At 41.0% G+C, this 27,562-nt stretch overlaps 1 protein-coding gene across 2 annotated transcripts in view; it reads left to right on the forward strand.

Moving 5' to 3' along the window:
• ME3 (malic enzyme 3) overlaps positions 1-7,160 on the forward strand; it is a 185,032-nt gene extending 177,872 nt beyond the window's left edge. For both annotated transcript variants that reach the window (XM_058687542.1, XM_058687541.1), the window contains 5 exons: positions 451-556; positions 1,163-1,305; positions 1,874-2,047; positions 5,478-5,576; positions 6,924-7,160. In XM_058687542.1, the coding sequence (XP_058543525.1) occupies positions 451-556; positions 1,163-1,305; positions 1,874-2,047; positions 5,478-5,576; positions 6,924-7,085 (684 nt within the window). In that variant the 3' untranslated portion in view covers positions 7,086-7,160. The remainder of the gene's footprint in view (positions 1-450; positions 557-1,162; positions 1,306-1,873; positions 2,048-5,477; positions 5,577-6,923) is intronic.
• Positions 7,161-27,562: the final 20,402 nt, after the last annotated feature.

The raw sequence follows: 27,562 nt of genomic DNA on the forward strand, positions 1-27,562 counted from the left end.
GTAAAATACCTTCACATTAGCTCCCTGACCTTGGCGGGAGCACAGCCCCCCCCCCCTCCCCGTCACTCAACAGCCCCTGTGAGTGCTGGACACCTTGGGGCCAAGGGTCCTGGTCAGTCTCAGACATTTCACGAGAGCCTTGCTGTCCTGGCCCCAGAGCCATGACCCTAGCAGCACAAAGAAAGGTTTTATGGATTCTCCACATGTGGCTTGGATTAAAGAAACCTCACACACCACCCCACATGGTAACACAAACACACATTAAAATCCTCAGGTTCCACCTTAGGTTTTACCAGGAGATCTGCTCAAGAGGATAAGCCACCAGCCTTCTGATAGCTCAGACCAAAGCACAGGGCTCTACAGGGAATGCTCTCAGGATCTCCAGATGCATCCATGTCCTGCCCGGCAGTTCTCAATGCCAAGCCGCATTGTGTTTTCCTTTCCCTGCAGGGGAGGAGCCACCTGAACCATGAGAAGGAGATGTTTGCCCAGGACCATCCTGAAGTGAACTCCCTGGAGGAGGTGGTGAGGCTGGTAAAGCCCACAGCTATCATAGGTAGGAGGAGGCAGGAGACCCACTGTTCAGCCCAGCTAACCCTCTTGACTTGCAGGTGGAAACTGAGGCTCAGCAAGGAGGCCTAAGTGATCAATAGAAACACAGCTCTCTCCCCTATCCCATGTCTGCTTCAGTGCCACAATCTTTTATTGAGTGACTACTGTACAAAAATCATAGAACTAAGGCACCAAGTTGGGGCTTAGTCATGCAGAATTATCCAGTGCAGTGGAAAAGCCCAGGGCTGGTCTGGGAGCAAATGAGTGCTGCTCCCCTAAAGAGGGGACCCTGGCACCTCTTCCTGGCCTGGGAGAGCAGCCCACTCTAAAGGACAATGCCCAGGAATGCCTTCACAGGTACATCTTAACCAGGCAGGGACCTGAAGTGGACAAGTGTTCCCTTAGGGATTAACTGGAGGTCTTACCCAGCTTGAGCAAGAAGACCCTTTTCTCTTTGGCTCCCTTCATTCCTATGGCAGACGCTATCTCCGGACTCCTAAGTCTTTCATGTTGCACCTGGCTCCCTACCACCACCACTACCACCAGGAGAGGAATGGGTTGTTTATAAAGAATAGGCATCCCTACTACCCCCCCCCCCTTTTCCCTGTAGGTGTTGCTGCCATCGCAGGAGCCTTCACGGAGCAGATTCTGAGGGACATGGCCTCCTTCCACGAGCGCCCTATCATCTTTGCCCTGAGCAACCCCACCAGCAAGGCCGAGTGCACGGCTGAGAAGTGCTACCGGGTCACTGAGGTCAGCGGGGAATCCTTCCTTCCCCAGGCTGAGAGGACACAGTAACAATAATTATGAGTAACCCTGTGAGGGTGAAAAAAAATCCCCACATCACTGATGAGCAAAATGAGGTTCAGAAGGATGAAATAACTTGCCCAAGGTCACCGAGCTAATAAGGAGTAGAGCTGGCCCTCAAACCCAGGTCTGGCTCCAAAACCCAGGCTCTTACCATCCTGTTATACTGCTCAAGGTTCCTCTAGTAATGTAGAGTTTTGACCAGAACCTGAGGCATTTGTAGACTCTAGGTCACTTGCACACCTGTCATGTCCTGGGATAGCCCTGTCGGGAGGTGACAGGTTAAAAACCTTCACCTTTCAGTGATTTCTTGGCTGTCAGGTAACTCAGTGGGAGCTAAGCTTTCTGGTCAAATGAACAAGTGTGCTCTCAGCACCTGTAATGTGCTCAGCACAACGCTGAGCCTGTGGGAGAGGATGAAGACGGGCTCAACATCTGGGAAAAATAACTAGGCCACCATTACTGCCTGAAACCAATCTCCAGGTTCCATCTCTGGTTTTCTTCCTGCCTCTAGGGCCGAGGGATCTTTGCCAGTGGAAGTCCCTTTAAGAGCGTGACTCTGGAAGATGGCAGGACCTTCATTCCTGGGCAAGGAAACAATGCCTATGTGTTCCCTGGAGTGGCTCTGGGAGTCATTGCTGGGGGGATCCGGCACATCCCAGATGAGATCTTCCTCCTGACAGCAGAGGTATCGCTGTCCCTCCTCCCTTGCATGCTCCCAACAGGGCCTGTGATCTATACCAGGTCCTACACTGGGCTCCCAAAGAATCCTTCTCTCATCTCTTCTACCCATCTGCCCCTCACCCTAGCAGTGGATCCTCAAAATGCTTGAACCTCAAGCTTCTCTCAACATCACCTTGAGGCTTAAACTTCTCTCAAACATGCAATTTTTAAGGGGGAATAAGGAATAGTCAATGGGAGGAGGCATTGGCAGGAAGCACTGGTAGTGAGGGGACATACCTCAATCTGCTCCTTGCCTCACAGCACTGCCATATACTTGCCTAGAACAGAGAAGATGCCACCAAAACCATCTGAAACTAGGCTCATGGACCATGACAGGCATTGGATTCTTCCATACACTGATCTTGACCATGTTACTAGGGTAACTTGTTGCAGAATAAGCCCCATTAGGGGCTTATTAAGGGATAGGTTGCAAGTCTGGATCTGAGTTCTTGGATATTAAGCACAGATATGGGGGTGCTCCTGCTCCAGGTTTCTAACTAGAAACTCTCCCAAAATGATTCTTTACTGGACATGATGAAAGCAATGAAAGAATATATTAAGAATGACAGCACACATTCCTAATAATGGCGATTAGTAATAACAGCTATAGTGGCTTACATTTACCCAATGTTTACTAATGCCAGGCACTTCACAATTATCCTCACTCTGAGGAAACCAAGGCATAGAAATGTCTGTTTTGGGAGGTTAAACTAATTAAAACCCTAAACAAATACTCAATCTATTTATCCCCACTGAGCACCAAAGGTTCTGCTGTGATTTCTGACATGTTTGCATTTCCCCATCACCATGGCACTGATGAGAGCCCCGAACCCAGCAAGACATGAGAATGGCTTCCATGCAGCCCTATCTAGCTCCACTTCTTTTTTTTTTTTTTTTAACGTTTATCTATTTTTGAGACAGAGAGAGACAGAGCATGAACGGGGGAGGGTCAGAGAGAGAGGGAGACACAGAATCTGAAACAGGCTCCAGGCTCTGAGCTGTCAGCACAGAGCCCGACGCGGGGCTCGAACTCACGGGCTCGAACTCACGGACCGCGAGATCATGACCTGAGCCACCCAGGCGCCCCTCTAGCTCCACTTCTATGGGCCCCACAAGGAACTGTCTCATGCTCTAGGTTCCTTCTTACTACATCCTGGTCTTTGAGCACTGGCTTCACAAGGACATGCAAGTAGTATAGACCTGCAAGCACAATAGCCCCCAAGCCATATGCACACTAGCTGTGGCTTCAGGACATGGCTGTCTGACCATCTTGTGTGAGTATTCTGGTATTTCTTCTTGTTGCTGTGTCATTGGTGGTGGTGTGCCATGGCCGTGGATAGAGCTATTTGAAACCCCCATGGGATGGAAGAGTCACTTCCTGCTTGGAGTTAGCATGAAAGCAGATCCCCCTGTTGTGCAGAAACGTGATTGCTAGAGCCTTCCTATGTTACCCCAAGAGACATCTGCACGCCCACCTCCTAGTGCTGTGGGACCATTCAGCTCCATCATTTCATGAACAGTGTCCATCAATTACACAGGAACCTCTCCTCAATGCATGTATTAGTCTCTTGCTGCAAGCAGGACAAGATCACTCCCTTCTAGGAGCTGACAGTCTGGCCTTCAAAGGACTGGCAAGTTCTATTTCTGAAAGGGGTGCTTTTAAGTTAAGACAATTGAAGTTGAATCTGGTTTCCGTATGGAAAAAAAAACTAATATAACTTTTAGGAGATTTACATATTTCACCTTGACCACTCTGTAAAATAAACATAGTGATTATCCCTATGTGATACTCAAGGGAAGTGAGGCACAGAGCGTCTAAGTTATCTGCACAAGGTCACTGGGCTTGTGAGCAATAGCACCAGGATGGTCCCAGCTGATTTACCCCAAGCTGCAGCAGAGCGTTACCAGTGCCCAGTGTCTTAGAAGTGACCATGCCTCACTCTACAGGATACCTTTTCCAGATGCAGATCTAGCCATGGAAATCCTGCTTCCCTCTGATCCCATCTTCTATACCTCCACCAAGAAAATCCTTCAAAACCCAGAACAGTCCATCTCTCTCACTTCAGACATTCGAATGGCTCCTCAGTGCTTAAAGAATAAAGCCCAAACTCCTTCACATGGCTTCTATATAAGATGTATCATCACTGAGCCCTCCTTCCTTCTCAAGCCTTTAGCCTCCCCCCTACCATCAACCTAGTCAAGGTTCTATTTAGAGTCAAGAACTCACGCTCTCCCCTCCCTGCCTCTCTCCAGGAAATTGCATGTGCTATTGCCTATCCCTTTTTGGGTAATTCATACTTTGTCCTTCAGGTCTTAGCTTATGTTTCTTCTCCTGGTAAGCTTTTCTGAAGATGGCAGACTAGGCCCTGCCTTCCTCTATGCCTCTATGCCCCTTCTCCTTGCACTCACTTCTATGTTAAAACTGTTGTACCTGTTTGTTAATTGTCCACTGACTCCAGACTACAGGAGGAAAAGGGCTTCTCCACCATGGATCCTCAGCAACTAGCACAGAGCCTGGCATCTCACAGAGCTCAGTTAATGTTTGACTCAGTGAATGGAAAAGAGACATAGGATGAAAATGAGGCAGAAGAGGAGGAGGCCCTCTTTCCTAATGTCAGCCAAACTTTGAGGCAAGACCAACTCCTTTGGCTCATCCATTCTTGGACATAGTTCTCAGAGAGCACCATGGCTTCTCCCAAATTTAAATCTGACACAAGAAGATTGAGTGGGAGTGGATTCAGAGCCAGCACATAACAGAGGCTGTTCTGCAAGGCTGGCTGAGCACCAGTGCCTGAGGCTGAAGGATGAGGCTTGAGGGGAGAGTTGGGCCTCAGAGACAGACTCTGTGGGAGGTGCTGTTCCCAGGATGATGTGTGTAGAACATTCGTTCAGATAAAGCCCAAGGCCCCTTGGTGGTGTCACTCAGAGGAGAAGCCTTTCCTCAGGGCTGGAGGAGAGCTCAAGGAGCTCTGAATACAGACAAGATGGCCTAGATGGGTACCCAGGATGTTACTAAGCATGTGGGAGAGGATGGAACTAGGGAAGTGAGAGTCTCAGGGATCTCTGTGCAATAGGCTGGACCAGCCAAGGGGATATCCCAGAGTCTGCTTTACAAGCCACAAGTTTATTCACCTTGGTCTTAGTGATTCTTCTTTAGAATTCAGGGTCTCATATTGCTTAAAGCTTCAGCCAGTCTCTCAGTACAGAAAGGATGTGTCCTTGCTTAAAAGCCCAAGCATTAAGCTCCCAGTGGGCCATGAGGTGGCAGAGACTACAGTGGGGAATGGCCATGGTTGGCCACCTGTGTGGGGTGAGGTAAGTCTCTGGGGTAATGGGTTGGGCTTGTTCTGGGAAGGCAGAAACTCAGCTTATTCCTCTTGGTTCTCTCTCCCCAGCAAATTGCCCAAGAGGTCTCTGAGCAGCATTTGTCCCAGGGGAGACTGTACCCACCACTCAGCACCATCCGAGATGTGTCTCTGAGAATCGCCATCAAAGTAAGGAGCATCCTGCCCCCAGAAATGTGGTTAGTGAGGCTCAACAGCCTCCTCTCTCTGCGAGTTTAGGAGAGCTAAGGGGATGGCAGCGATGGAGACATCCTGAGCTCCTTGGGCTGCACTGCAGGCAGCCCAAGGCTGGGTGAGAAACTCCTGTCTGCAGCTTGAGCCCCACCCCCAACACCCACTCAGGCCAGTTCTGGGAAAGCTCCTGGATTTCCCCTCAAACACCAGGCAAAAAGGTCATTAAAGTCCATAGTCTTGTGGATCAAAATGTGGGTGGAATTTTTAAAAAATGAATCATAAGTGCCCATTTATACAGAAAGGTCAGTTTTTATAGTATCATGGAAAGAGTTCAGGCTGTTGGGTCCCAGCTCCACCAACTACTTCATTTTCCTGAGCCTCAGTTTCCCTCTTTTCCAAAGGCGCCAGTAATTCCTTTCTCCCAGAGTTTGAAAAAGATTAAAGAGGACAAAGAAAAAGCTCCATACTCAGTGCCTTTCTTACCAGAGTAGATGCTCATTTCCCCCCTTTATCTCAGAATGACTGGGCCATGGGGTGATCAGGTTCATGGAATATTCCAAGGAAAAATGTCATCCTAGAGACCCTGCAGAGATGATGGGTTTTCGGGGAATCAGAACATGGTACAATAAAGACTGGCCCCAACATTGATAATTATTGATACAGATAATGATTGTATTAGAGTTTATTATACTGTCATTTTTATTAGTATATATATTTTACATTGTCCATAAATTTTCAAAATAATTTCAGAAGACATATTGCACAAAAGCATCTATTCCCCATGCATTGTCCATTGTAAAATCCAGAATCAGCCCTCGAGACCAACAGTTCAGCTGATAGTCCCAACTCTGCCCTATCCATTTCCTTCCTTTGGGGGATATTTAGATTCATGCTCTTCTGAAGCAAAATCTAATATGCAGAGAACAATGTCCAGGCTGTTGTCCCAATTCAGCCCACATTTAGCAGGGGGTAGGGGAGAAATCAGGTGTCCAGTATTGGACACCACTCCAGAGAAAGGTCGCATTGCTCACACTTTACAGATGAGGAAACTGAGGCTCAGCAATGGTAATGTCACTGCTCAGCACCCACCAGCAGTTGGAAGCAGAGGCAGACATGAGTCTGAGGCCTCTTGATCCTGGCCTAGTGTTTATTTCTACCTAGGCAGAAAGCTCACCATCCCTCTGCTCCAGTGGCTTCAGGGACAACAGTTCATGGTTCTCCAGGGGGAATTCCCCTTCCACAGGCTCCCAAGCAACCTTCAGGCAACTTTTAGGCAGGTTCCTCCTCAGGTTCCAGTTCCTCAGCCACTATGTTTTTCCCTAGGTCCTCGACTTCGCGTACAAACACAACCTGGCCTCCTACTACCCAGAGCCCAAGGACAAGGAGGCTTTTGTAAGATCCCTGGTCTACACTCCAGATTATGACTCCTTTACACTGGACAGCTATACTTGGCCCAAGGAAGCCATGAATGTTCAAACAGTCTGATGCAGTTTCAGAGTCTGGTATGGGCTGGAACAACCCCAGCGTAACACTGACAATATAAATGGGTTCTAAAATGGCCATCTTTGTCACTGTGTTTTTCCTTTGAACTTGCTGGTGTGATGGGAGCTACCCAGGCACACAGTGAATGATAGCCTTGTTCCTGAAAGCCCTGAGAATTCCTTTTTCTGTAACCCTCTTCTGACTTCCTCCCCAAGAATTTCTTAATCCAATTGCCAACAATTAGCCAGGCCTTGTGGGAAAGCTAGACTCCTTTCTAGAACTCTGCGTTGACAGAGTTCAGAGTCTAGTGAAGTAGAACAGGTATGGACACAATTCATTTTGCCACAGGGGAGAAAGTGGTAAGTCCATGAAAGAAGTGCAGATAGGGGCGCCTGGGTGGCGCAGTCGGTTAAGCGTCCGACTTCAGCCAGGTCACGATCTCGCGGTCCGTGAGTTCGAGCCCCGCGTCAGGCTCTGGGCTGATGGCTCGGAGCCTGGAGCCTGTTTCCGATTCTGTGTGTCCCTCTCTCTCTGCCCCTCCCCCGTTCATGCTCTGTCTCTCTCTGTCCCAAAAATAAATAAAAAACATTAAAAAAAAAATTAAAAAAAAAAAAAAAAAAAAAAAAAGAAGTGCAGATAAAGGTCAAGCAAAGGTGCCCAGAGAAGGGAGGAGACACTTCCTCTGAGGACATTAGAGAAGGCTTCAGGGGGGACAGTGTGCACACTGAGTCCCAGGAGTGAAGGACAGGTAGGGGTTGTGGGGAAATGAGGAAGGTAAGGGCAGCCACTGGCCAGAAAGCATGGTCCACCCATGAGGAAGTTCAATCCCTGTTGGAAGAATGTACACCCTTCAAGACTCAGATGGATATGAAGGCTGAGTAGCTGAAGGCAACTCACTAGTCAAAAATAGTCACTGACATGTGGGTTATTTAATGTTAGGATTCCTTTTTGGTTATTACTGAAAGGAAAACTATAAATAAATGTGGGTGTGGAGGGGTCAGCAAGCCAAGGAGTGAAGAGGAAGAGAGACAGTGAGGGAAAGAGAACCATGGAATTCTAGGGAAGACTTGATTTCATTTTCCTGGCTCTGGGATTCTCTGTCTCCCACCCTTTACTCTGAAGGAATTCAGCAAACAAGGCCAGTATTCTTATAAAATGTCTTCAGTATGTCCTGGGGGTTTCTTAGACAAGTTCAGCCATAGCTTTCACCTCCCTCATGTCCAGCAGAGGACACCTGGGATGGGGAGGTGGGGACAAGCCTACAGCTCCTGCAATCAAAAACCCTAATAAATTGCTAGGACCTATTGAGATGACAGCTTCCAACCACTAATTTTATTGTATAACACAGAAAACAGTAAACCATGCTTAGGGACCTACCACCACAAACCCCTGCTGCCAGCTCAGCCTCAGAAACCTCACTGCCCACCATGAGTACATTCTATGTAGCCACCTCCCAGTGACAGGACTGCTGGGTTCCTTGAAGAGTAATTAGCTAAGACACCAATCACCTCTTGCCTAGGTCTTGTTCTTCCAACATCTGCTTCCTTGGTGCTGGTGCTAAACCAAGCATATCTTGAGAAAACATCCCTGTTCTATAATCCCTGGGTTCACAGACAATGAGAAACTCTTCAGAAGAGGATTTGAAGTGAAGCAGGAATGTGAACACCAGGGAATATTTACACTGTCTTTTCTATATCCTGTACCCCAACTACATGTCCTTTATACTCAGTGTAATAGAAAAGAAAAATAGTAGAGAAAGGCAATGAAACAAAAACAGGGTCTTTGAAAAGATCAACTAAATTAATAAATTGTAGCTATACTGACCAAGAGATCAAGAAGATATAAATTCCATTCCCTTTGTTTCAACCACACTGAACAGATGGCACTAAACACATGCACTTTCAGGCCTATGCTCTTACACATGTTTGGTCTCCATCTATAGAGTCCTTCCCTCCCATTCCCTTTATCAATTAAATCGAAGTTCACCCTAGCTTTCTGCCTGGAGGCATCATTCTTTCTTAGAGTTCAAATGCAATTGGCTCCTGAACTCTTCCTGGACAGAGTTAATAATTAAATTGGAAATCAACAACAGTAAAAAAAAAAAAAAAGAAAGAAAGAAAGAAATTTCTAACCATTTGGAAATTAAACAATACATTTCTAAATAACCTGTGGCTCAAAGAAGAAATTGCAGGGTAAATTATATGTGTGCTGGATGAAAAAATATGTATTAATGAGTTGTAGCTAAAGCAGTGCTTGGAGGGAAATTTTATATCTCTAAATAAATGCCTATATCAGGAAAAAAAAGTCTCAAAGGAATAACATAAACTTCCTTTAGAAACAAGATAAGCAAACAAAATCCAAAGCAAGTTAAAATCAGAGCAGAAATAAATATACCTATAATAAGTAAAGAATTTGAATTAGTAATTAAAAATCTTCCCACCCAAAAAAAACAAAAAAACATTTCACACTAAGAAAAGCACAGGCCCAGATGCCTTCTTTGGTGAATTTTATCAAATATTTAAAGTAGAAATAACACCAATCCTTCACAAACTCTTTCAGAAAATAGAGGAGGGAGTATTTCTCAAATCATTCTATGATACTAGTATCACCCTGATATCAAAACTACAGGGGCGCCTGGGTGGCGCAGTCGGTTAAGCGTCCGACTTCAGCCAGGTCACGATCTCGTGGTCCGGTCCGTGAGTTTGAGCCCCGCGTCAGGCTCTGGGCTGATGGCTCGGAGCCTGGAGCCTGTTTCCGATTCTGTGTCTCCCTCTCTCTCTGCCCCTCCCCCGTTCATGCTCTGTCTCTCTCTGTCCCAAAAATAAATTTAAAAAGTTGGAAAAAAAAAAAAAACTACAGACCCATATCCTTCACAAATATAGATGCAAAATCTTAAAATATTAGCAAACTAGAGAGAAGTGAAGATGACAGAGTAGTATGGGGACCCTGAGCTTGTCTAGTCCCTGAAACATAGCTAGATCAACACCAAACCATTTTGAACACCTAGGAAATTGATCTTAGGATTAATGTAACAAATCTGCCTAATTTGAACAAGAGATCTTGGCAGGTATTTGGTGTAGACAGGAGAATTGTGAGAGAGAAAAGCCATGGTGCTATGGAGTGTAGGGAGCTGTTTTTGCTGAAACAGGACAGAGAAAGACGGAAAGAGTGTAGCACATCAGGATCGTGATAGTTGAAAGGGAAAAAGAGGGTTCTATACTGCCAGTTTTCTATAAACAGTGGAGCACAAAGTCTGAAGGTTTGGAGCTCAGTGTCTGGCAGTGCTCCAGTGAGGAAGCAGGGTCAATCTCCAGGAGCGGGCAGCATATTCTGAGGGTTCCATGTGCAGTTCCCTGCTTGGAATGCATTTGGTAGAGGTAATATGGCTTCTCCACGGGCAAAAGTACCAGCTAACTCCAGAGAGCTGCCACATTTACTGATATAGGAACAAAGACACTAACAGCAGAAATATCTGGCACTGGCTGTGTCTTGCAATTTACCATAAACTCAGCCATTGTGTCTGCACAGTTGCACAAACATTTGCTGGGACAAGTTGGTACCTGGCCATTGCTTGGTGAGAAAATCCCCTAGAGGATCAATGCAGGTCTGAGCCCCATGGGTCTCTGAAGTGTGAGGGTGTGAAGAACAGCCCCATCAGAGATAAAAGTCTAGAGGGAGGTGCTGCCTGGCAGGCAAGCAGCTTGGACACAGACAGGGTAAAGGCAGGGAGTGGACAGAAGCCTGAGACAAAGGAGGGGTACTTGACGGTATGTCTGTTAGAGTGTGAAATTCCTGCTCTGGAGACTAGAGAGGGGGGTGAAGCCATTTTCACCTCTAGCCCACCCGCACTGATCAATCACAGTGAGCTAAGCAGTGCCACCAAGTGGAGAATGGAGCCATTATACCAAGGCCCACCCACCCGCGCCCTCCAGGCACATCCACCAAAAGACCAGCACAAATCCCTCCCTCCTGCTTCGTCTACAGATCATAGTGTGCTGCAGTGTTATTTCTAGGGGAAACTGGATCTAGCTTCATTTGAGTTTCATTTTGCTTGCTTATTCATTTCTTTGTTTCTTTGCTTCTATTTTTATGTTGGTTTTTTTTCTTTTACTTTCTTGGATACAGAAAGCAAGTCTTTTATTCTACTTTATTTTCTTATTTCTTATTTATTTTCTTATTCTATTTTTTAAAATTTTAATTTCTAATTTTTTATCTTTCTCTTTTTTCTCTTTTCTACCAAGCTTCTCTTAAGCAGACTGAAACACACCTAGGATCTAGCTTCCTTTATTTGATTTTTTTCATTTTAATTTATTTTATTAATTTTTTTCTCCCTCCAAAATGACAAGATGGGGGAATTCACCCCAAAACAAAGTATAGGAAGGAATCACAGCCAGGGAATTAATCAACACAGATATAAGTTGTCTGAACTAGAATTTAAAACCATGATTATAAGAATACTAGATGGAGTTGAAAAAAATCATAGAAGACACCAGAGAATCCCTTTCTACAAAGATAAAAAAACTAAAATCTAATCAGACTGAAATTAAAAATGCTATAACCAAGATGCAATCTCAAATGGTTGCCATGACAACAAGGATGAATGAAGCAGAGTAACAGATCAGTGATACAGAAGATAAAATTATGGAAAATAATGAAGCTGGGGAAAAAAGAGGAAACAAAGGCAAAAGATCATGATACAAGACTTAGAGAACTCAGCAACTTATCAAAGAGGAATAGCATTTGTATCATAAGAGTCCCAGAAGATGGAAAGAAAAAGGGGCAGATGGTTTATGTGAGCAAACTGTAGCTAAAAACTTATCTGGGGAGGACACAGACATAAAAATCCAAGAAGCACAGAAAACTCTCATTAGATTCAACAAATGCCAACTATCACAAAGGCATATCATAGTCAATTTCACAAAATACATAGACATGGAAAGAATCATGAAAGCAACAAGGGAAAAATGTCCTTAATCTACAAGGGAAGACAGATCAGGTTCTTAGCAGATCTGTCCACAGTAACTTGGCAGGCCAGAAAGGAGTGGCATGCAATATTCAATACACTGAATCAGAAAAATATGCAGCCAAGAATTCTTTATCCAGTAAGGCTATCATTCAGAATGAAGGAGAGATAGAGTTTCCCAGACAAACAAAAGCTAAAGGAGTTCATAACCTCCTAAACCAGCCCTGCAGGGAAATTTTATGGGGGACTCTCTGAGTGGAGGAAAAAAAAAAAAAAAAAAAACAAGACCAAAAGCAACAAAGACTAGAAAGGACCAAAGAACATCACCAGAAACACCAACTCTACAGGCAACACAATGGCACTAAAGTCACATCTTTCAGTAATCACTCTGAATGTAAATGGACTAAATGCTCCAATGAAAAGACATAGGGTATCAAAATGGATAAAAAAAAAAAAAAAAAACAAGATCCAACTATATGCTGCCTATAAGACACTTGTTTTATACCTAATGACACTTGCAGATTGAAATTGAGGGGATGGAGAAACATCTATCATGCTAATGGATGTCACAAGAAAGCCAGAGTAGTCATACTTATATCAGACAAACTAGATTTTAAAATAAAGACTGTAACAAGAGGTGAAGAAGGGCATTATATCATAATTAAGTGTTCTATCTGCCAAGAAGATGTAACAACTGTAAATATATATGCGCCCAATGTGCTATCACCCAAATATATAAATCATTTAATAACAAACATAAAGAAACTCATTGATAATAGCACAATAATAGTAGAGGACTTTAACACCCCACTTACAGCAACGGACAAATCATCTAAGCAGAAAATCAACCAAAAAATGGCTTTGAATGATACATTGGACCTGATGGACTTAAGAGATATACTCAGAACATTTCATCCTAAGGCAGAAGAATACACATTCTTCTCAAGTGCACATGGGACATTCGCCAGAATAGATCACAACTGGGTCACAAATCAGTGCTCAACAAGCACAAAAAGATCGAGATCATACCATGCATATTTTCAGACCACAACACTATTGAAACTTGAAATCAACCACAAGAAAAAATGTGGGGAAAAAAACCCAAAAACTTCAAGGTTAAAAAAACATCAAAAACATCCTACTGGGGGAGGGGCCAAGATGGCAGAACAGCATGGAAATTTTTTTGCATCTCTCATGCCTGAAATGCAGCCAGATCAACACTGAACCATCTTGCACACTTAGAAAACTGATTTAAGGATTAACACAACAATCTGCACAACGTGATCCACAGAACTCGGCAGGTACACAGTGTGGAGAGGTGAACTGGGGGAGAGTGAAGCCAGAGAGGGCAGGGAGCTGATTTTGCTTGTGGAGAGAGGACAGAGACAGGGGGAGAGTACAGGAAAAACAGCTGGAGGGAAAAAGGAAAGCAGCGGGAGGGAAAAAGGAAAAGTGGGAACAGCTGCAAGGGTTGCAACAAAAAAGGGAGAAAAGAGAAAGGAGAGGGTTTAAATTCCATTAAGACTCTATAAACAGGGGGAGCATAGAGTCTGAAACTCCATAGCTAGGTACCTAGTGGTGCTCTAGTGGAAAGGATGAATCCCCAGGAGCAGAAAGAGAAGTCCAAGGGGTCCTCAGGCCACGTGGGGAGTAGGGGTTCCTCTGCTGGGAGCACATTTGATACAAGCTGTGTGGCCCCAACAGGCAAAGGTCCCAGTGGACCCCAGAGAACAACCACAATCACTGGTGTTGGAACAAGGACGTTAAGGGTAAAGCCCGGTGCCAGATGTGTGTTATGATTTGCCATAGTCCCTGAAACACTGCTGCTACACAATCACACAAACTTTTTTGGGGATGGGCTGGCATCCAGCCACAGTTTCTGGGCATCAGCAGCAGCAGGGTCTCATGAACGTTCCTGGGAGCGGGCTGGCACCCATCCATTGCTCACCAAGACCCTCCCCTGGAGGGTCAGAGCGGGTCAAAGCCACAGTCCCTCAGAAGTGAGGGGTTGGGAAACACAGCCCCATCTGAGATAAAACTCAGGAGGAAAGTGCCTCCTGGCAGCCTGACGGCTTGGTCATGGATAGTGTAAAAGTGAGGAGTGGACAGAAGCTAGAAACAAAGGAGGGGTGTTTGATTGCCTGTCGGGGAGAACACAGAGTTCTGACACTAGAGACTAGGTAGCTGGGTGACAGCATTGTCACCCCTCCCCTGCATGCACATACACATATATGCCTACACGTGCCATAACAATTCACCCCAGTAAGCTAAGAAGCACCATCCAGTGGAGAACAGAGCTGTTACTCTAAGCCCCACCCAACTTGGCCAACTATACTCTTGATGAACCCAAGTCTCTCCGCCTGCTTAGTTTACAGACTATAAAGTGTTTCACAATTTGATTGGGAAACCAGATGTAATTTCAATTGTATTTCATTCTGTTTGCTGGTCCTTTTATTCAATTTTTTTCTTTTTCTTTTCTTATTCTTGAATATAGAAAGAGAAAAAATTTATTTTTATTAAAAAGATTTTTCTTTAAATTTTTCTACTATATTTTTTACTTTTTTGTAAATTTTTTAAATTCTATGTTACTTTCATCATTTCATTGTATTCTCTTTTATTGTATTCATTTTTTCAAATTTTCAAACATTTTCCTTTTTTCTTTTTTTTTCTCTTATGTTTCCTTTTTTCTATAATCTATCAAGCTTCTTTCAACAACCAGACCAACACACCTAGGATCTAGCAGCTTTTATTTGATTTCTTTGTGTTGTTTTAAATTTTTTAATTTTATTTTTACTTTATTAATTCGTTTTCTTCCTTCAAAATGATGAAATGAAGGAATTCACCCTAGAATAAAGAACAGCAACAAATGACAGCCAGGGACTTAATCAACACAGATACAAACAAGATGTGTGAACCAAAATTTAAAATCACAATAATAAGAACACTAGCTGGGGTAAAAATAGATTAGAATCCCTTTCCGCAGAGATAAAAGAAGCAAAAGCTAGTCAGGATGAAATAAAAAATGCTATAACTGAGCTGCAATCTTGAATGGATGCCACAGTGGCAAGGATGGATGAGCTAGAGCAGAGAATCAGTGATATAGGGGAAAAACTTATAGAGAATAACAAAACAGAAAAAAAAGAAAAAAAGAGGGAGACTAAGGCAAAGAGCATGAAATAGGAATTAGAGAACTCAGTGACTCATTAAAAAGGAACTTCAGAATCATAGGGGTGCCAGAAGATGAAGAGAGAGGAAAGAGGGTAGAAAAGTTATGTGAGCAAATCATAGCGGAAAACTTTCCTAACCTGGAGAAGGACACAGACATCAAAGTCCAGGAACCACAGAGAACTCCCAATAGATTCAGCAAAAACCAACCATCAACAAGGCATATCACTGTCAAATTCACAAAAAAACTCAGGCAAGGAAAGAATCATGAAAGCACCAAGGGACAAAAAAGTCCTCAACCTACAAGGGAAGACAGATCAGGTTTGCAGCAGACCTGTCCACAGAAACTTGGCAGGCCAGAAAGGAGTGGCAGGATATATTCAGTGTGCTGAATCAGAAAAATATGCAGCCAAGAATTCTTTATCCAGCAAGGATGTCATTCAAAATAGAAGGAGAGATAAAAAGTTTCCCAGACAAGCAAAAATTAAAGGAGTTTGTGACCACTAAACCAGCCCTGCAAGAAATTTTAAGGGGGACTCTGTAAGGGGAGAAAAGACGGAAAAAAAAGAAAAATTACCAAAAACAACAAAGACTAGAAAGGATCCAGAGACCACCACCAGTAACTCCAACTCTACAGGCAACATAGTGGCAATAAACTCATATCTTTCAGTACTCACTCCAAATGTCAATGGTCTAAATTCTCCAATCAAAAGGCATAGGGTAACAGAATGAATAAGAAAACAAGATCCGTCTGTATGTTGTTTACATGAAATCCATTTATACATAAAGATACCTTCCGATTGAGAATAAGGGGATGGAGAACCATCTATCATGGTAATGGTTGCCAAAAGAAAGCCAGAGTAGCCATACTTATATCAGACAATCTAGATTTAAAAATAAAGACTGCAATGAGAGATGAAGAGGGGCATTATATCATAATTAAGGGGTTTGTCCACCAAGAAGACCAAACAATTGTAAATATTTATGCTCCAAACATGGAGGAACCCAAATATATAAATCAATTAATCACAAACATAAAGAAACTCATTGATAACAATACCATAATAGTATAATAGTAGGGAACTTCAACACCCCCCTTATAGCAATAGATAGATTATCTAAACACAAAATCAACAAGGAAACAATGGGTTTGAATGACACACTGGACCAGATGGACTTAACAGATATAGCCAGAACATTTCATCCTAAGGCAGCAGAATATGCATTATTCTCCAGTACACATGGAATGTTCTCCAGAATAGATCACATACTGGGACACAAATCAGCCCTCAACAATTACAAAAAGATGGAGATCATACCGTGCATATTTTCAGACCACAACACTATGAAATTCAAAATCAAACACAAGAAAAAATGTGGAAAGATAACAAATACTTGGAGACTAAAGAACATCCTACTAAAGAACAAATGGGCTAGCCAAGAAATTAAAAAGGAAATTAAAAAGTACGTGGAAGCCAATGAAAATGATAACACCACAGCCCAAAACCTCTGGGACGCAGCAAAGGCAGTCATAAGAGGGAAGTATATAGCAATCCAGGCCTTCCTAAAGAAGGAAGGAAGGTCTCAGATACACAACCTAACCTTACACTTCAAAGAGCAGGGAAAAGAATAGCAAAATAAACAAACAAAAAAAGTAGAACAGATCAGTGAAACCAGGAACTGATTCTTTGAAAGAATTAACAAAATTGATAAACCCCTAGCCAATATGATGAAAAAGAAAAAGGAAAGGACCCAAATAAATAAAATCAAGAATGAAAGAGGGGAGATCACAACCTACACAGCAAAAATACAAACAATAATAAGAGAATATTATGAACAATCCAGGCCTTCATAAAGAAGGAGGGAATGTCTCAAATACACAACCTAACCTTATACCTGAGAGAGCTGGATAAAGAAGAGCAAATAAAACCCCAAAACAGCAGAATAAGGAAAATAAAAAAGATTAGAGCAAAAATCAATGATACTGAAATCAAAATAAAACAGTAGAATAGATCAACAAAACTAGGAGCTGGTTCTTTGAAAGAATTAACAAAATTGATAAGCCCCTAGCAGGACTGATCAGAAAGGAAAGGACCCATGTAAATAAAATTATAAATTAAAGAGAGATCACAACCAACACCACAGAAATACAAACAATAAGAGAATATTATGAGCAATTATATGCCAACAAATTGGGCAATCTGGGAGAAATGGCTAAATTCCTAGAAACATATAAACTACCAAAAGTGAGACTGGAAGAAATACAAAATTTGAACAAACCCACTGCCAGTAAACACATTGAATCGTGGTACAAAAACAGACACTCAGATCAATGGAACAGAATAGAGAATCCAGAAATGGACCCACAAACCTATGGCCAACTAATCTTTGAGAAACCAGGAAAGAATATCCAATGGAATAAAGACAGTCTCTTCAGCAAGTGGTGCTGGGAAAACTGGACAGCAACATGCATAAAAATGAACCTGGACTGCTTTCTTACACCATACACAAAAATAAACTCAAAATGGATGAAAGACCTCAATGTAAGACCAGAAGCCATCAAAATCCTCAAGGAGAAAGCAGGCAAAAACCTCTTTGACCTTGGCCGCAGCAACTCCTTACTCAACACATCTCCAGAGACAAGGAAACAAAAGCAAAAATGTGGCACAAAAACAGACACATAGACCAATGGAATAGAATAGAAACCCCAGAACTAGACCCACAAACGTATGGCCAACTAATCTTTGACAAAGCAGGGAAGAACATCCAATGGAAAAAAGACAGTCTCTTTAACAAATGGTGCTGGGAGAACTGGACAGCAACATGCAGAAGGTTGAAACTAGACCACATTCTCACACCATTCACAAAAATAAACTCAAAATGGATAAAGGACCTGAATGTGAGACAGGAAACCATCAAAACCCTAGAGGAGAAAGCAGGAAAAGACCTCTCTGACCTCAGCCATAGTAATTTCTTACCTGACACATCCCCAAAGGCAAGGGAATTAAAAGCAAAAATGAACTACTGGGACCTTATGAAGATAAAAATCTTCTGCACAGCAAAGGAAACAACCAACAAAACTAAAAGGCAACCAACGGAATGGGAAAAGATATTTGCAAATGACGTATCAGACAAAGGGCTAGTATCCAAAATCTATAAAGAGCTCACCAAACTCCACACCTGAAAAACAAATAACCTGGTGAAGAAATGGGCAGAAAACATGAATAGACACTTCTCTAAAGAAGACATCCAGATGGCCAACAGGCACATGAAAAGATGCTCAATGTCGCTCCTCATCAGGGAAATACAAATCAAAACCACACTCAGATATCACCTCATGCCAGTCAGAGTGGCCAAAATGAACAAATCAGGAGACTATAGATGCTGGAGAGGATGTGGAGAAACAGGAACCCTCTTGCACTGTTGGCGGGAATGCAAATTGGTGCAGCCGCTCTGGAAAGCAGTGTGGAGGTTGCTCAGAAAATTAAAAATAGACCTACCCTATGACCCAGCAATAGCACTGCTAAGAATTTACCCAAGGGATACAGGAGTACTGATGCATAGGGGCACTTGTACCCCAATGTTTATAGCAGCACTCTCAACAATAGCCAAATTATAGAAAGAGCCTAAATGTCCATCAACTGATGAATGGATAAAGAAATTGTGGTTTATATACACAATGGAGTACTACGTGGCAATGAGAAAGAATGAAATATGGCCCTTTGTAGCAACGTGGATGGAAATGGAGAGTGTTATGCTAAGTGAAATAAGCCATACAGAGAAAGAAAGATACCATATGGTTTCACTCTTATGTGGATCCTGAGAAACTTAACAGAAACCCATGGGGGAGGAGAAGGAAAAAAAAAGAGGTTAGAGTGGGAGAGAGCCAAAGCATAAGAGACTGTTAAAAACTGAGAACAAACTGAGGGTTGATGGGGGGTGGGAGGGAGGGGAGGGTGGGTGATGGGTATTGAGGAGGGCACCTTTTGGGATGAGCATTGGGTGTTATATGGAAACCAATTTGACAATAAATTTCATATATTGAAAAAAAGCAAAAATTAACTATTAGTACCTCATCAAAATAAAAAGCTTCTGCACAGCAAAGGAAACAACCAGCAAAACTAAAACGCAACTCATGGAATAGGAGAAGATATTTGCAAATGACATATCAGATAAAGGGTTAGTATCCAAAATCTATAAAGAACTTATCAAACTCAACACCCAAAAAAACAAATATTCCAGTGAAGAAATGGGCACAAGACATGAATGGACACTTCTCCAAAGAAAACAGATGGACAATTGACACATGAAAAAATGCTCAACATCACTCATCATCAGGGAAATACACATCAAAACCACAATGAGATACCACCTCATACCTGTCAGAATGGCTAACATTAACAACTCAGGCAACAACAGATGTTGGTGAGCATGCTGAGAAAGAGGATCTCTTTTGCATTGTTGGTGGGAATGCAAGCTGGTGCAGCCACTCTGGGAAAGAGTATGGAGGTTTCTCAAAAAACTAAAAATAGAGATACCCTACAACCCAGCAATTACACTACTAGGTATTTTTCTAAGGGATACAGGTATGCTGTTTCAAAGGGGCACATGCACCCCAATGTTTATAGCAGCACTATCAACAATTGCCAAAGTATGGGAAGAGCCCAAATGTCCATCGACAGATGAATGGATAAAGAAGATGTGGTATATGTATACAATGGAGTATTACTCGGCAATCAAAAAGAATGAAACCTTGCCATTTGCAACTATGTGGATGGAACTAGAGGGTATTATGCTAAGTGAAATTAGAGAAAGACAAATATCATATGACTTCACTCATATGAGGACTTTAAGAGACAAAATAGATGAACATAAGGGAAGGGAAGCAAAAAGAATATAAAAATAGGGAGGGGAAAAACATAAGAGGCTCTTAAATATGAAGAACAAACAGAGAGTTACTGGAAGGGTTGTGCGAAGGGGGATGGGCTAAATGGGTAAGGGGCATTAAGGAATCTACTCCTGAAATCATTGTTGCACTATATGTTAACTAACTTGGATGTAAATTAAAAATTAAGTTAAAAAAAAAAAGGAAATTGAATCAGTAATCAAAAATGTACCAATAAACAAGAGTCCAGGGTCAGAAGGCTTCCTGGGGGATTTCTATCAAACATTTAAAGAAGTTATTACCTATTCTTTTGAAAGTGTTCCCAAAGAATTGAAAATGAAGGAAAACTTCCAAACTCATTCTATGAGCCCAGCATTACCTCAAATCCAAAACCAAAGACCTCACTAAAAAAGAGAACAGACCAATTTCCCTAATGAACGTGGATGTAAAAATTCTCAACAAGATACTAGAAAATCAAATAAGATACTAACAATGATATATTAAAGGAATTATTCACTGCAATCAAGTGGGATTTATTCCTGGGATGCAGGGGTGGTTCAATATCCTCAAATCAATCAACATGATATACCACATTAATAAAAGAAAGGATAAGAACCACATGATCCTCTCAACAAATGCAGAAAAAGAATTTGACAAAATAGAGCATCCATTCTTGATAAAAACCCTCAAGAAAGTAGGGATAGAATGATCATACCTCAACATCATTAAGGTCATATACAAGAGACCCACAACTAATATCATCCTCAATGTAGAAAAACTGAAGGCTTTCCCCCTAAGGTAAGGAACACACAGGGATGTCCATTCTCACCACTGTTGTTCAAGATAGTACTGGAAGCCCTAACCTTAGCAATCAGACAACAAAAAAGAAATAAAAGGCATACAAATCAGCAAGGAAGAAGTCAAACTTCCACTCTCCACAGACGACATGACACTCTACATGGAAAACCTGACAGACTCCACCAAAAAACTGCTAGAATTGATACATGCATTCAGCAAAGATACAGGATATAAAATCAACATACAGAAATCAGTAGCATGTCTATATACCAATAATAAAGCAGCAGAAAGAGAAATCAAGGAATCAATCCCATTTACAGTTGCACCAAAAACATTAAGATATTTAGGAATAAACTAACCAAAGAGGTAAAAGATCTGTATGCTGAAAACTATAGAATGCTTATCAAAGAAATTGAAGAAAACACACGTGGAAAAACATTCCATGTTCTTCCATGGATTGGAAGAACAAATATTGTTAAAATGCCAATACTATCCACCAAAGTAGTATTCAATGCAATCCCTTTCAAAATAACACCAACATTCTTCACAGAGCTAGAACAATTCTAAAATTTGTATGGAAAAAGAAAAGACCCTGAAGAGCCAAAGTAATATTGAAAAAAGAAAACCAAAACTGGAGGCATCCACAATTCCAGACTTCAAACTGTATTACAAAGCTTTAATCATCAAGACAGTATGGTACTGACACAAAAACAGACACATAGATCAATGGAACAGAACAGAAAACCCAGAAATGCATCCACAAACATATGGCCAACTGATCTTTGACAAAGCAGGAAAGAATATCCAAAATCTATAAAGAACTTATCAAACTCAACACCCAAAAAAACAAATAATCCAGCAAAGAAATGGGCAAAAGACATGAATAGACATTTTTCCAAAGAAGACATCCAGATGGCTAACAGACACATGAAAGGATGCTCAATATCACTTGTCATCAGGGAAATACACATCAAAACCACAATGAGAGGGGCGCCTGGGTGGCTCAGTCGGTTGGGCAGCTGACTTCGGCTCAGGTCATGATCTTACAGTTTGTGAGTTTGAGCCCCACATCAGGCTCTGTGCTGACAGCTCAGAGCCTGGAGCCTGCTTTGGATTCTGTGTCTTCCCCTCTCTCTGCCTCTCCCCTGCTCATGCTCAGTCTCTATCTCTCAGTAATGAATAAATGTTAAAAATAGAAATTTTTTAAAAATTTTAAAAAATTTTAAAAAAACACAATGAGATACCATCCCACACCTGTCAGAATGGCTAAAATTAACAACTCAGGAAACAACAAATATTGGTGAGGATGCGAATAAAGGGAAACTTCTTTACACTGTTGCTGGGAATGCAAACTGGTGCATTCAGTATGGAGGTTCCTGAAAAAATTACAAATATAACTACCCTATGGCCCAGCAATTGCACTACTAGGTATTTATCCAAAGGATATAAAAATTCTGATTCCAAAGGGCAATGTTTACAGCAGTGCTATCAACAATAGCCAAATTACGCAAAGAGCCCAAATATCCATTGACTGATGAATGGATAAAGATGTATATATACACAATGGAATATTAAGCAGTGATCAAAAAGAATAAAATCTTGCCCTTTGCAACAATGTGGGTGAAACTAGAGTATATTATGCTAAGTGAAATAAGTCAGAGAAAGACAAATATCATAGGATTTCACTCATAAGTGGAATTTAAGAAACAGAACAGATGAACATAGGGGAAGGGAAGGAAAAATAAAATAACATAAAAACAGAGAGGAAGGCAAATCATAAGAGACTCTTAAATACAGAGAACAAACTGAGGGTTGCTGGAAGGGGAGATGGATGAGGGTGGGCTAAATGTGTGATAGGCATTAAGGAGGGCACTTGTTGGGATGAGCACTGGGTGTTATATGTAAGAGATGAATCACTAAATTCTACTCCTGAGACATAACTACATTATATGTTAACTAACTTGAATTTAAATTTAAAGAAAAGAAAGGGAGAGCATCGGAGAATAAATAAAAATTTTAAAGAAAAGAAAGAGAAAAATATTAGCAAACCAAATCCATCCATATAAAAGAATTATGCACAATGAAGAAGGGAGATTTATCCCAGGAATGCAAAGTTGTTTTAACATTTAAAAATTGTTCATCTTAGTACATGATATTAATAGAGTGAAGGATAAAAACCACAAGATCATGTCAATGGATGTGGGAAAAGTATTTGAAAAAGTCCAACATCCATTTTCTTATAATTTTTTACTGTTTATTTATTTTTGAGAGAGAGAGAGAGTGTGTGTGTGTGTGTGAGTGTGAGCCGGGGAGGGGCAGAGAGGAAGGGAGACACAGAATCCTAAGCAGGCTCCAGAGTCTGAGCTGTCAGCACAAAGGCTGATGCATGGCTCAAACCCATGAACTGTGAGATCATGACCTGAGCTGAAGTTGGATGCTTGACTGACTGAGCCACCTAGGCACCCCTCTAACATCCATTTATGATAAAACTTTCAACAAACTAGGAATAGAAGAGAACCTCCTCAACCTGATGAAGATCCAACAGTTAACATCATACTTAACGGTGAAAGAATGAATAGTTTCTCTATAAGACCTGGAACAAGTCAAAGATGTTGTCACCACTTCTGGTCAACGTGGAGGGTCTAGCCAGTTCAATGAAGAAGGAAAAAGAAATTAAAGGCATCCAGGTTGGAAATAAAGAGTAGAACTGCCTTTATTCACAGATGACATAATCCAGTATGTAGTAAATACCAAAGAACATAAAGAACCCTTTATGTCACTCTCAATCGTTCTCTCCCTCTCCTAACAAATCAGTTTACAAAGATCATAGGATGCAAGGTCAATATATAAAAATCGCCTGTATTTTTATATATTAGCAATAAGCAATCTAGAATAAAATTAAGAGAATCATTCCAGTCATAATAGCATCAAAAAAAATACTTAGGAAATTAAGAAGTGCAAGTCGTGTATACTGAAAATTACAAAATACTGCTGATAGAAATTAAAGAAGAACTAAGTAAATGGAAAGATGTTCCATATTCATGGATTTGAAAACAATATTGTCAAGGCTGCAATTCTCTCCAAATTATCTATAAATTCAATATTGTATCTATCAAAATCCTTTCAGGCTTTTTTTAATTGACAGACTAATCCTAAAATGTATATGGAAATGCAAAGGACCTAAAATAGCCAGGGGCGCCTGGGTGGCTCATTCGGTTGAGTGCCCAAGTTTGGCTCAGGTCATGATCTTGCAGTTCGTGAGTTCCAGCCCCATGCTGGGCTGTGTGCTGGCAGGTTGGAGCCTAGAGCCTGCTTCAGATTCCATGTCTCCCTCTCTGCCCATTCCCCACTTGTGCTCCCCCCACCTCAAAAATAAATAAACACTTAAAATAGCCACACACAAAAAGTACATTATCCAATTTCAAAACTTCCTATAAAGCTACAGTGATGAAGACTGTGTGGTTATGTAGATCAATAGAAAATAATTGAGAATTCACAACTAAATCCTTATTTGTATGCCAAATTGATTTTCAACAAAGCTACAAAGATAATTCAGTGGGGGAAAGGATAGTCTTTGAATAAATGATGCTGTGACAAATGAATATCCACATGCCACAAAAAAGTAGACATTTACCTCACACCATACACAGAAATTAACCCAAAATAGATCATAGACCTAAATGTAAGAGCTAAAACTATAAAACTTCTGAAGAAAATATAGCAGAAAACTCTCTGTGGCTGAGGAGAGTTCTTAGATACAATTTAAAACATGATTTATAAAAGAAAAATTGATAAATTATAATTCATTTTTTTAAGTTTTGTCTTTGAAACATACCATTTAGAGAGAAAAAAAGCAACAGACTAAGAGAAAATACTTGCAAATTATATATCTGATAGAAGCATTGGATCCAGAATACATGAAAAATTTTTACAGCTCAATAAGAAGACAAAATGACACAATTGAAAAAGTAGACATGTTTGAATCGACATATTACTACAAAAGATACATGAATGGCTAACACACACATGAAAAGATGCTTAACATTACTGGTCATATGAAAATTAAAATCCCAAAGGAATACCACTTCACACTTACCAAAAACGCTGTAATAAAAAAAGATATTAAGTGTTGGTGAAGATTAGAACCTTTTCTAATAAGACTTTGTCTCTTAAGCACTATGAGATTAAGGGAGATTCCCCTCTTTTAAGTCTTCATTCTAACTACCCAGGCTCTCATACATAGCCCCAGAACTCAGCAAGTATCATTTAGTATAGTGGACACTGTGGCTGCACCACCCAGGTCCCTCTGCAGGTCTGAAACACTCATTCCCCAAGCTGCCACAAGTATTATCAGCTGAAGGTTCACAGCTGTATTCCCCTTCTGGGGATTGCACTTGACTAAAGAAAGGTTAAGCCTCATCCTCAGGGACAACCTGCATCCAATGACTCGTTAATTTAAATCCAAAGAGTCAACTCTTTCACCTCAACTGGGGACATCTTTAAATAGCTATTACAGCTTCAGAGCTCCCTGAAAGATTGGCTAAGGCCAGTTTTGCAACTGTATGTATCACCATTCAACAAGTTCTACCATTCCCTCGTTCTTTTGCTCCCTCAAAGGTGTTGAGACGACTCCCCAATAAATCTCCAAATGCAAACCTCAGATTTAGTATATGTTTTCTGAGGACCACAACTTGCAACATGGGTAGAGACCCACCTCATGGACCATACCTGATTCTTAGACCACGTCCAGAGCCTGTAAATGCTACCATTGGGGAAGGGGGGCAGGGGAGGAGATGGCCACTCACCTCAGGAGAGCTCCTCCCTCTCTGGAATTCCTATTCACCAGTTCTTTTTTTTCTTTTTTTTTTCTTTTTTTTCTTTTTTATTTTTTTTCCTATTCACCTAGTTCTTGTTGCTTTCACAGTTCTCATATGTCTTCAAACATACTACTTTTTAAATTTTTCCATATTTTTCTGGTTGTTGCAGGGTGGGTGGTGGAATGCCACAACCTACCACACCCCATCCAGAAGTAGAAAGCTCTAGACACAGGTTCTCAAAACTCCAAATGTATGGATATTGAACTGTAGTCCAAGAAGTTATTTATCTTATTTATATTACTTATGTATTGTTAAATTTGCTGAAATTTTTATTGTCAAATGTAATGAAATATTTCATGTACTCTTAAAAATAATACGGATTCTTACTGTTCAATGTAATGCCCCTTATATTGTCATGGGACCAAGCCTGTTAATTGTTTTGTTCAAATCTTTATCCTTACTGATTTTTTTCTACTTGAACTGTTTCTGAAAAATAGTAAAATTTCCCATCACTATCATAAACTTGTCAATTTTCCTTGTAGTTCTCTCCATATTTGCTTTATACATTTTGGACCAATGTTATTTGATGCATTAAGTTTAGAATTGTTCTGACTTCCTGGTGAAATGAAACTTGAGACTTTAATGATTTTTGTTATCTCTAGTAATGCCTTTGCTTCTACTGTTACTAATATCAACACAGCTCTATCATCTTGCCTCTTTCTTCTGCAATTCATTATTCAGATGGTTAAGCTCTTCTACTGGCTGGTGAATGGTGAACACTGAAATTATTTCTCCTCCAGAACTATATTCCCAGATGGTATGAATATATGGTTAAACTAGCATTAATACATGTCATCATTTTATCAATCACATAATAGAACAAAGTATCCAGGTATCCAAATACGAATTTACTGAGTTCAAAAAGCATATAAAATATTAAATGCTTGATCACTTCATTATTGGAAACTCACTTCTTTTTTGATTGGAAGACAAGAAAAAATATGCTTCAAAGAAAAATAGTTAATAAACAACTTCCAATAGATATGAATTACAAGATTTCAGAAATATTATAAATAAGAAATATTTTAGCTACAAAGCATCTCAGCCTTAATTTTTAACTAAATAAAAGACCTATTCTATACATCCTGCACAAGACAAAGGCAACACTTTACTGGAGATATTTCATAGCCTCCTCCCACTCTGTCTTCAGGCCCTCTTCCTCTAAGTTGTACCCCAACTGTGAACATAAAGTAACTGTAAGACTTTTTTGTCTGAAGACATTACACACATGTGCTTCTGTACAACGTATATTTTATATGAACTTTTAACCACACATTTGTGATTTTTCAAAATGGAGGCATTCATAACAGCACAAAATGAGCTTTATAGAAAGACATTAAATAATCCCCATAAGCCTTGGTAAGAATCCAATAAAATGAATTTTTGCTAAAACCTGATGTATATCGGTACACTTGTAGGGTGGCAAACATGAATAACCACATAGGTCCTATTGGCAATATTTGAAATGACTAAAGGAATAAACCACATATGGTTTCCAGTGCTATTCATAATCTAGGATTTTAATTCTGCATGATACTAAAAATACACAAGTATTGTGCTGGATATTTTGGCACCTAATCTCTCAATTTCTTACACATTATTTCTGGCATGGGAATAGTAGTAAGCCAAACATAGAGGCTGCAATTCTGTCAAGCTTGCTCCTTTTTCAATATTCCTATGGAAGCTTCATCAGACTTGTCATTCATTAAGCCTACATGTTGGCTAATATGTACGATAATTAAGTCCTGTCTCAAGTTCCATTTCCAAGGCAACAGCATCAGGCAGCCAAGTT

This window comes from Neofelis nebulosa, chromosome 10, assembly GCF_028018385.1.
Source record: "Neofelis nebulosa isolate mNeoNeb1 chromosome 10, mNeoNeb1.pri, whole genome shotgun sequence".
In the NCBI taxonomy this organism is placed as follows: Eukaryota; Metazoa; Chordata; class Mammalia; order Carnivora; family Felidae; genus Neofelis; species Neofelis nebulosa.